Below are 11156 nucleotides of genomic sequence, written 5' to 3'. Positions count from 1 at the left end.
GTTTTATATAAAAGATTCATCACTCAAAACTGTCGTGTCTGATTATAGAAAGTAGTCTCAGTTAGAATTTAGTATTTGTTAGATATTAATTAAATAAGGTAGGATTTAATTATGATGGGTAGTACTAATAAGTTAAGTGTACCACAATCAGTCCACAACTTTACTACCAAATTGTCAATCTTTGCTAGCTGTTCTACTGATTATTAGATTAAAGTAATTTTTTCAGTTTTTAAAAACCTCATTCTGACTCAGGCTTGTTTATACTCACTCTAGCTAGTTTTATTGACTTAAACAGTGGCAACCCTGCTAGTTGAAAAATTTTTGGGAATTTTAGAAAATCTTGGACTGCCTCAGGCTAATTTAGTTTTTTATAAAACCTCAGGCTAGTTTTTTTTTAGATTTTGAATGAGTTTGAGCTGATCCAGTTTTCAATATTTTGTAATTTTCTAGTGTATTTTCTTTAAGAACTTGATTTCAGATTTTTAATTGTAAATAACACCTAAATTTGTAAACCTTGTGGCTAGGTGTTCTACTTATTATTAAATTAAAGTTCTTTTTTTTTCAGTTTTTAAAAACCTCATTCTGACTCAGGCTAGTTTATACTAGTGATGTACCGGACTCACTATCCGGGTCCGGCCGGATATTGCCATTTTAGTCTGATATCCGGATCCGGCCGGATTCTTATTTGAAAAAAAAGTCCCGTTACGGCCGGACTCTAATTTGAAAAAAAAGGCCGGACCCGAAATTGTGGGTCCGGTACATCACTAGTTGAAGTAGAGATCGGCAGCTTTTTATAAGTTTTAGGGTTACGGTACAAGTTATTTATAAAAGATATTATACTGGTCACCATGTTTTCAAAGAATTATTAAAGCTTGTATTAAAAAATGTTGTATTAAAAAATTATACAGTTACCACCGTATTTCTTACTAGAGTTTAAATAAATTGTGTTTGTAAATTTACTCATTAAGTACTATTTCATAAGTACTTTAAAAAAAAAGGTGTGAATTGGGTATCTTTGCTTGAAAAGTCAGAGTTTGACTACCTCTGACTTAAAGCATAAAATAGCAGTAGAAGATAAATAAAAACTAATTTTAGCGTCTACTTATTTTCTAGCAAGAGTATGTTTTTTTTCGAATTTTTTTAGTTTACACTGTTTTCTATTATTTAATTAGTAAGACATAGCTTTTAAAAAACTATTTTATTTGTTAATTGTGACTCCGGCATCAAAACAGAAGACACACGAGGAGTAAAAGTAAAAATAATGATTGTTATCAAATATACTCTAAGATTTAAAAACATAAAATACTCAAACAAAACTACTTAAAAAACAGAGCTTGGTATTGCGTTCAAAAATAAAACTTAATATATAAAAACGAACCTAACATTTTAAGGTAAATAGGTATTAATAAAAATGCCACTATAACGCTGAGTAATAATAAAACTCAAAGTTAGTGAGTCGAAAATTTAAATTGAAATAACGATTAAATATTTTAAGGGGAAAATTCATAAACTTTTAAACAATAGCAGTAGCTTGTTGTAGTAAAGGTTTTTTTTAAGTATTTTATTATTGCTACAGTTTTTTTTTTAGTTTTTATCAAATTTTATTAGCAACTTATCTATTTTGATTACACGTTTTGAAAAAATTGATCTATTCTCTTTGACAAAAGTTGATCATGTGGTATTTTTTACAAAATCACGATTTTGTGAAAAAAAAAAATTGCCACTGGCTTTAAAAATATCAATTTTACTTTTTTTTTCCTATTAACACATAGTTGTCTAGATATAAGTTGATCATAATAGACTTTATGTTTATAATTTAAAAAAGAGTTTCCAGTAACTTTTTAGAACATTTAATCAGTCTTGCTTAGTATGATATTTTAGATGTATTGCAATGATTTAAAACTAAACGGGTTAATTTTCGTTGCATTGTTTTAACTTTTTGAACTTATTAAGGGGAACAAAATAAATTGTTAAACACCAATTTAGGACGAACACATAGTATTGGTAATATTGTCAGAACGATAATTTATTTAGATTTAAAACATTAAGAAAATAATACGATGATACTGATGCAGTTTTGTATATATATATTACTATTATGAACTTTTCATTTAAAAGTTTTCAGACATGTAGGCTACTAAATATTTAAATACTGTATCTAAAGGTAATTTAATATTGCTAATTAAAATCAGTGCGGTTAGATTCGCTTTTGTTAATATTTAGAATTTGGCATTTATATGAATTTAACTTGTGTGGTTTTAAGCCATTGACAAATATTATATAAGGATAGTTGTTATACATATTTCAACTTACTAAATGTTTTGCCATCTTCTAAAAATAGACTTGTGTCACCGTTATCAATTTCTGCCGCAAAATCATAACAACATACTACAAATTGAGATTGAACAACTAAAACCAAAAAAAAAAGAAAACTTAATAATGTACTCTTAAAATGTACTCATTATTGTTTATTGTTTATAAATTATTTAAACTAATTTACTAAGCTTTTTTGCAGTCTGCACTGCACTAATTAAAAGTTTTAAATAGTTTTTTATGAGAGACTGAGTCAAAAGCTTTTTGACTGTATGTACACCATTATTTGATAGATTTTTCTGTTCAGGTAAAGTATTACCCAGCAACGTAAACAGGTCAACATATGAACGCATGATGAGCGGTCTTGAACAAATCAAAACTGATTAGATCAAGGTTTTCCAAAAAAATTTTCAAATGGCCCCCTTTAAATAAGTTTAATTAGCTATGGCCCCCTTGTACCAAGATTACTCAAATACTACCATAAAAAACAGCTAAGACTTTCTGTTTTGTTTTGCTCTTCATCAGCAACTCGAGAATGTCTAGTGTAAGTTTCAAATTATAATCTCATGCCCTCCCTGTGGCTCCTTTACTGCTCATGACTCCATGACCCCCCTTTGGCCCCTAAGCTGCTCATGGCCCTCTGAGTATCAGTCATGGCCCACTTTGGGAAACTCTGGATTAGATGCTAACAGATTATAATTAAAAGCGTCATTATTTAATTTTATAGGTACATTATATTCAAAAGTTCGAGAAAAACCACAAATCAGTAAAGTTTGTCTATAGCTTAATGGGTTATATGAGAATTCAATTTCCTATTACACATTAATAGGGACCGAATTTCGTAAAATAACTTAAAAATTAAAAAAAAAAACATGCAGGTCTAGCTAACAATATAAAGACGGTAATTACTGAAATATTTAGACTTTAGTAAGTTCAGAAATTGGTTTTAGTCATTTTAATTTTGAAAAAAAATTTACGGTGTAAAAGTAAATTGAACAAACTGTTTAACAAAAAAGAAACTCCTCAAAACTCAGAATTATTTGACTTTACATTGACGGAGTTTGAGGTGTTAGAACGAGAGTTGTCGTGAACCAAGTTTAGATTGCATTTAGAACATTTTTAAGTACAAGAATGACAAATATTATCTTCTAATGCTTTGTTGCATCAGATAAAGCCCGACAACAATAAAAAATTAGGATATCCAGAACGGTTTTGTTACATTCACTAGTTGTTTTATTCCATTTTAATTGAAATATTTTATATCGTAGACATACTTTTCGAAGTCGTAACTTATATTAAATATTCTTACTGTAAAGTTAAAAAAACTAGGGTTATAAAGAAATACAACTTAAATATAAAAATGCTAGAAACAATTATACAAAAAAAGAATATAACTGATCAGAATAATATTTATGGAATGGGCAAATTATTTTGAGCACTTTCCTTTTTTCATTTAATAAACAATAGCGTCTATGTTTTAAAATTTAATTTTTTGATAGCTGTTTTATTAGATGTTTTAATAAATTATAAAATTTATTATTGTACTTGGAAAAATAATGATGTTTAGTATATTAATAACCTTAGTTTATACCAAGGAGGTAAGTTATCGAAATTTTTACAATTTTGCAAAAAATTACGACTGAATTAGTTTTTTTTTAAGATAATTACAGTATTTAAGAAAAACTTAAAAAAAGTTGACTAATTAAATAACATAAATTGTATTTACAACAACTTTGTTTTACTGATTCATCACTTACTGTTTAAGAGTTTATTAAAGTTAAATAATAAAGCCAAGTTAAAAAGTATACACCAGACAATTCAAACTGATTGTAAAAGTCAGTTTTTCTACAGTTTTGTCTTTAAATTTCAAGATGTTTATAGAATGACATCTTAAGATTATTAAAATGTATCAAAACTTTACCAAAAATTAAAAAAATCATTAGTTTTCAACAAGAAATATTTATATTTATTCTTTCAAGACTTTATTATGAAAACTAAATTTCGGTCAAAGAGTTCGTCAGTGCTTAAATAAAAAATCTAAAAAGATATGTAATAGTCATTGAAAGTTTAATTTTTAAGCCTTGACGAGGTCTTTGACCGAAACTTAGGTTGCATAACTAACATAAGTTTTGAAAGAATAAATGTATTATTTCTCCTCTAGTAGTCGAGATCTCTTAATTTGTTTTCTAAAATCAAAACATATAATAAGAAATATTTATTACAAAAAAATAGCTAGAACACGAGGAGGTATTCAAATACAGTAGACTACCGCTTAAGTACGCACTATTTTTGGTACGCACCCCGCCTAAAGTACGCACTTATTCAGAAAGACAAAAAAATAGTCCTGAAATAATTTTCTTTCAAATAAAAAAAAAATCAAACACTTTTTAACTAATGGAAAATTATAATAAATGTGTTATACTTTCTAAATTAAATGATTAATAAGAATCTCAGCTAAAAAAAAACTAAACTAGGTTTATTCTAAACCGAAACAATTTAGCAAATAACGGAAAAATGGTTTTAAGTATTAAATAAAACTAAACTTAGCTTGACTAGCAATCTATTCAGAATAAAAAAAAATCTTGGCTCTATTTAATCATGTCAAAAAGTGTGAGCTGCTTGGTTTTCTTTCTGTGCGAGCTCTGCTCAGAATAGGCTGCTTTGTTTAGCAAACGTTGATATTTTTCATGGGTGCTTTTTAGCTTGTGATAGAGCTCAGGAGTTATACCAAATACTGCTTCACTAGAGAGCTGACACTTTGTTTCCACAGCTTCAGTGTAAAGCTTGGTGTACCCACGAAATTGACATTGACTAGATCCTGCAGCAATCTCATCATTTTCTTCATCATGAAAGTGAATAGCACCTTTTTCTAGTTCATCAATTGCCTGTTGATTTTCAATCACAATTGCTTCAGCATACTATGGGCTATTTTCGTCGTCAATTTGCACGAACTGCTCAATTATTTGATGACTGATTTCAACTTTTATTTCGTTGAACAGGTGTGCAAGGTCTTCAATATCTACCTCCTTTGCAGGACTTGAGTCATCTTCTTGATCGACAAATTGAATTTTTAGACCAGCTTTCCGGAAGCAATTTTGGATCGTTTTTGCCATCACATTATTCCAGGCTTCTGTGATGTAGCAAGCAGCATCAAATAAGTTTGCTGGTTAGCCATGGGCAACATATATCATTGACTTTCTATATTGAATGTATGTATTAATTATGTAGAAACTTTTTATAGAAAAAATAAATCATTTTAAAATCTGTTAAAAAATTTGCAGATTAGAATTATGTACTAAATGTTTTTTAAAACAAAAAGACTCGATTATTTGGCTTAATTATTTGGTGGCTAGTTGTAAGAAAGAAAACAAACAACTAAGTTTCATATTATACTATGTCGTTAAAAAGTACGCACTACCCGTGCTAAGTACGCACTTTTTGGTCGGGTTCAATTTGCGTACTTAAGCGGTAGTCTACTGTAAGAAACAAGCAAAAATTCTTGTTTATATCAATTAGGTCTGGTAGTGAGCGACTGAGACTTTGAGAGCTGCTAAAAACTCGTCACCAGAGGGCACTATTTGGTCTTCTGGCAGCAAAAATCCGTACTCTCCCTGGTCTCTTAGTTCAATCAACCAGTTAATGGGAATTCCTGCCACTCCGGCCGTCCAGTCAGTAGTCACTCCATTGCACTCGTCTGCGAAAATTATGAATAAAACAATTTGCTAAAAAACGCACGTTTGTGTTTTTAAAAGTATAAAATGTTCTCAAAGATTTACTGTCATATTTTAACATTATTTCATTAGATTTCTGTACAACAAATACTTAAAAAAACTAATTTTTGTGTGTAAGTTTGCAAGTTTATCTAATATCTAAAAATCAAGTAGAGTACCTAAATAAACGTTTAAAGTTTGTGAAATTTATTAATTTGTAAAATTAAAAGTAACTTACACAAAGTCTGACCACCTTGACCAAAAGTAAACTCAGTTCCGTACAAAGCCTTTATTGCGTCATACATCTGTTGTCCAAGTTCTTCCTTTGAAAGAAATAATTATTTTTGACTGCTTAACTAAAATTTCTTACTTCAAAATGTATAAACTGTATAGTAAGCCTCTAAAAAGATTTAAAAATTCCAGAAAAATTTATTTCAAACTTTTCTTTATCTTTAAACAAAAGTTCTTTTAGAAGCATTTCCGTCCACATTGGGCGGAACGGACACCAGATCGAAGTTGTAAGGGTAGAGGAGCAGCTGGCCGTACGAGTGGGCGCTGATGACCGTGTCTATCGCGTCCTTGTTATCCTCGATGAAGAAGAACAGGTGACGGACGCAAGGCTCGGAAAAGGCCAACGGTCCCTGGTAGTCTATGTCGCACGGGTAAGGCGAACCGCCGTACAACGAACTGCCCTCTGTAAAAAAACTGATTAAAGTACATATATGTTGTGAGAAACTTTTTTAATGTGCTTTTTTTGTTTGACTACATAATGATTTTAAAAGCGCTTAAACCTTTTTTAAGTTTGAAACAACCAACTTTATTGAGGCTAGTAAAAAGGTGGAAAAAATAAAAGTTCAACAAGCGTTTTTAAATGCTTATATATCAGTTTGTATCATACTGTTTTTATAAGTTAAGTGAAAAATAATTTAAATTTTGAGTTTTTAAACTATGCTTGTTTTTTATCAAAGGTTAAAAAGTTAAACTATCAAAAGCAATAGAAAAAAATTTACTTTAGATTTATTATGGGTTTAAAAAACTGATAAAGTTAGTTTTTATTTGATTTAAAAACTAAAACTGGCTTTGTTTACAGTCTATTAAGTAAATATTTATTTAAGTTATGGTTTTAAATTTCCCAGTTATCAGTAAAAGTTATCAATACATAATTTAAAATTGTTTTTCTATTCAAAAGCTTCGTAACTTAATTCGACTTCAGAATACAGATATTAAACGTAGTTACCGCCCCACTTGGCATCGACACCATGACAAAGGTCACCAGCCAGGCTTCTTGTTTTTCTCCACAAACGCTCTTCCTGAGTCGTTTTAATAAAACTAGATATTGCATACATGCATTTCAAATTTTCTTACTAACAACGCCGCCAGTAAAAGTGAAAGCGTAACCGTCTATGTTGACCATTGGGACAATGTACCAGTCAACCACATCAGCCATGTACGCGAGGTCCGGGTCAGTCAGTATCTTGAAAATTAAAAGTTTTAATGTTGCAATCTTGAAAATTAAAAGTTATAATGTTGCAATTATGCTGAGTCAAACTGTTTAAAAAGTAACGTCAATAAAATAAAATTAAAGCGTTTAATATGGAATCCAGTTAGTATTATTATCTCAAACTAAATGAACAGCAGCTATTTTAAAAATAAGTTAACTTTAAAAATAAACATTCTGTCTTTAAATTATTTCCAAAAAGCCTGCTGTGCGCAGTTTTGGAGACAATTTGTTTAAACAACACAAAAAGGTTTAGGATAACTAAAAATGTAAGATAACTGCTTTAAAATTGATAATAAATTTTACAAAATTACTCAGATGTGTATATATTTTTTCAAATTTTATATTATTATATTATATATATTTTCTCGGGTGCTTCAAAGCCGGCTTACCTGAGCGAAAGCGTACAATATGGAGGCGCCGGTTATCCATTCTCTGGCGTGGGTGAGCCCATCGACGTAAATGGCTCTTTTGCTCGCACTCGGGTCAGTTTGCACCTTCAAAGCGTTTATTTTCCTGCCCTCGAAAGTGACGCCCACTTGAAACTGGCTGACCACCGGAGAGAACGCCTCTGTCACTAAGTCCATCCATTCTTGTATCTGTAAAAAAGTGAATATGACTAGCTTATGAAAAACACAAGTGCAATTTTAGAATAACGATTTCTTAGCGGCTAATTATGAGATATGAATGTGTCACAAATGTATTAGCCGTTTAATTTTTATAGATGACTTTTTTTTCACGGATGATGACAACCTTAAATTTTTATTCTTAACACCATACGCATATCGTTTTACTCTAATTCTGATTAACAGCTTCTTGATCTTTAATTATTCTTGTATTTTATCAAGCCTAAGTCTTTAAATCTAAATTTTATCTATAATTATTTAGCTTAAATACCTTAACAAGAAAGCATTATCTACAATGACTATGCTTTAACCGTTAACTCATAAAACTTTAACTTCTAAACTTAGACTAATGAATATTTAATTTATAAATACCTGGCCTTGAAAAACCGTCCGTGAAAACTAACGACTATTACAAAATTAAAGTCTACACAAAAGTGACTTTTTAATCTTTTTAGCAACTTTTTGCAAAGTTAAACAAATACAGATGTTTTTTTATTGTGGTAATAAAAAAAAGCGTAGAGTAAACAAACTTGCAAAGATCGCTGATAAACCCACTGAAACCAGTAAAAAAAGCAGATAAATTAGCATTTTCTATTATTTAAAGTTTTTTTAAAAGTAAAATAATGTAAATCATAAAGTTGTAAACTTATATAGGTAAAATTAAAGACTTTTGTTAATTGTTGTTAAAATGAAATAGTATCTGTGAAATAATTTAATTTCAAATTAAACTTATAAAAATGGCTCAATGAATAAAAATAATTCAAAATTAATTACAATATATTTTTAAAATAAGCATAAGTTTAACTATAAAAAACTAAGTTCAGTACTTTATTACAAAAAAAGTCTATCATATAAAAAAATCGATACATCAAAAGAATCATTTTATATGTCAGCAGCAATTTTGTAAGTGTGATGTTAATATAAAAAATTTATTAAACGTAAAACTAGAAAAATATACGTAAAAGTATTTGTAAAAAAATTATTCAGTCTGTATAAGATTAAAACAGAGTATTAATCTTATAAAATGAAACATTTACCTAATAGTTTTGTCGTATCACAAAATAAAAATAAAGCGCAAACGATACTTTTTCGTGCACGTGTGAAATTAGCTTGTTAAAAAAAAGCCAACAAGTAAAAAACTACTTCTTCAGGCGTGTGATACGTGGAATAATCAAAATCAGCCAGATCTCTCAGCTCGACTTTTTCCCGTCTCCTCATCTCAGACTGCTGATCCTCGACCAATCCCTGAACATTCGGGATCATCACCCTGAAGTCTTCCACCTTCTTTTCAAGCTCATCTCTGAACGATGAGAGTTTCTCTGAAGACACCAGCAAATCAACCGGGCGACCTACGACGCTCGAAGGCTTCCAGACATCTATCTGGGAAGATAAGGTTAAAAATGATTTGTTGTATAAAAATATACCAACTACATTAACAGTTATATTCTATTAGCACGCCAATGTATTTTGAAAAATTTAGAGTTAAAATATGCACTTTAAAACCATACATTAAGTTAAAATAAAGCTATTTCTTAGTTTATAAACAAAACAATTTAAACTTGAAATCTTGCGATAACTACTATATTCAAATATCATAAAAATTTCCAATTGAGCCAATTATTTAAAAGTTTTTAAGGATAAAAACTGAAAATTTATTGTTTATTTTATTTAAAAGATCTTCAACTTCAATACTAACAAAGGGATCATTATTTTTGATAAATTCTGTAAGTGCTTCTAATTCATGTTTGTTTTTTGGAGTTAACTTCCAAACTTGACTTCTAAAATTTTGTTTTAAAACTTCAGTACTATCGTTAAAAAATACTTAATTACAAAACTGTTAACACTGTAACAGAAAAAATTACTTAGAAACAACCATTTATATAATTTAAAAAGTTTTAGTTCAAAACAGCAACCTTATTTAATACACAATAAGTTAATTTTGTAAAAGTCTATCTGGATAAACTTTTTAAAAGTCAACCAAAAGTTTAATAAAAACTAGCTACGGCACAGTGCAATAATTCACTTGAAGCTATAAACGCTCATGTTGTATAATAATTCATTATGTTTTTAAATAAATTAAGTCTGTCATTGAAGTAGAAAATATTAGTTAAGACTATTAAAAGTTTTGCTTCCAAATTACTTTTTTATCGAAAACAAAATAGTAATACTTACACAAGATTCCCATAGTTACAGATTTTAGTTTCTTACTTAAAAACAAGAATTAATTTAGCAATTTAAGTAACTAACCCCTCATAAACAACTCTTGCTCCACTTAAATAATACAAACCTAAAGTTATAAAAACAAAAAGATTGAAGTTATATTTTACCATTATGATGCTTATGCTGAACGCTTTTTTTTTCCAAAAGTATGTATAACTTTTTAACTTAATTATTAACTAAGTCAATTAATCTTTAGCGTGACAGTGACAGTAATTGTGGTGAACAAAAACAAGTTTACTATCTCAATAAAGCTTGCTTTGTAAACATATTAGTGTAAAGTAGTGTTTGTTTTGTTAGAAATTTTCTTTGAACTGCGGCTAAGATTCCATGTTAAGTTTTTTGTTTAATCAGTTATCTTAAACTTTATGACTTGAAAGTCAAGCCCTGCACAACTAAAAAAAGACTTAAAAACTAAAACTATCATAATTTGTATTGTAAAAGTTTTAAAACTATATATGTGTTTTTGTTTGTTTATGAAAATGTTATGATAAAGAACTTAGTTTTATTTAGATAACTTATGAAACTTTATTAACAAACTAACCAAAAAATTATGTTGTTTACAATAAAAACATTTATTTACCTAATTTTTAATAGATATTCTAAACATATTTTTATTGATTATCTCGTGATATAAACAGTTTTTTGTTGTTCTTGCAGTTTTTTAAATAGTGCTATTAAACAGATATAATCATAAAAACTATTCACTGAATTTTTCATTATTCTTAACATAAATTTTATTAAAAAAAGTATCCTCTACAATACAATAATGTAAAGTTATTCAAGTCACTT

At 28.8% G+C, this 11156-nt stretch overlaps 1 protein-coding gene across 1 annotated transcript; it reads right to left on the bottom strand.

The window, feature by feature from the left end:
- Positions 1-5825: 5825 nt before the first annotated feature.
- On the bottom strand, positions 5826-10477 carry LOC145844891 (carboxypeptidase B-like). Its single transcript, XM_082952311.1, has 9 exons — positions 10395-10477; positions 9844-9925; positions 9291-9527; positions 7914-8120; positions 7396-7497; positions 7261-7327; positions 6482-6717; positions 6262-6346; positions 5826-6007 (listed from the first exon to the last, which is right to left on the bottom strand). Exons 1-9 carry the CDS (start codon positions 10475-10477, stop codon positions 5826-5828), a joined length of 1281 nt encoding a protein of 426 aa, XP_082808437.1.
- Positions 10478-11156: the final 679 nt, after the last annotated feature.

This window comes from Thalia democratica, chromosome 9 (genome assembly GCF_965202585.1).
Source record: "Thalia democratica chromosome 9, ktThaDemo2.hap1.1, whole genome shotgun sequence".
Lineage (NCBI taxonomy): Eukaryota > Metazoa > Chordata > Thaliacea > Salpida > Salpidae > Thalia > Thalia democratica.
This window is presented reverse-complemented; position numbering and strand designations above follow the sequence as displayed.

Excerpts from the sequence above, each read along its gene's own strand:
- LOC145844891 (XM_082952311.1), bottom strand. The coding sequence starts at position 10,477 with ATGGTAAAATATAACTTCAATCTTTTTGTTTTTATAACTTTAGGTTTG. Across the intron at positions 9,926-10,394 it reads GCAAGAGTTGTTTATGAGGG|AAGTCAAGTTTGGAAGTTAA; the intron begins GTTAGTTACTTA and ends ACAAAATTTTAG. Across the intron at positions 8,121-9,290 it reads CGTATCACACGCCTGAAGAA|ATACAAGAATGGATGGACTT; the intron begins GTAGTTTTTTAC and ends ACTTTTTTACAG.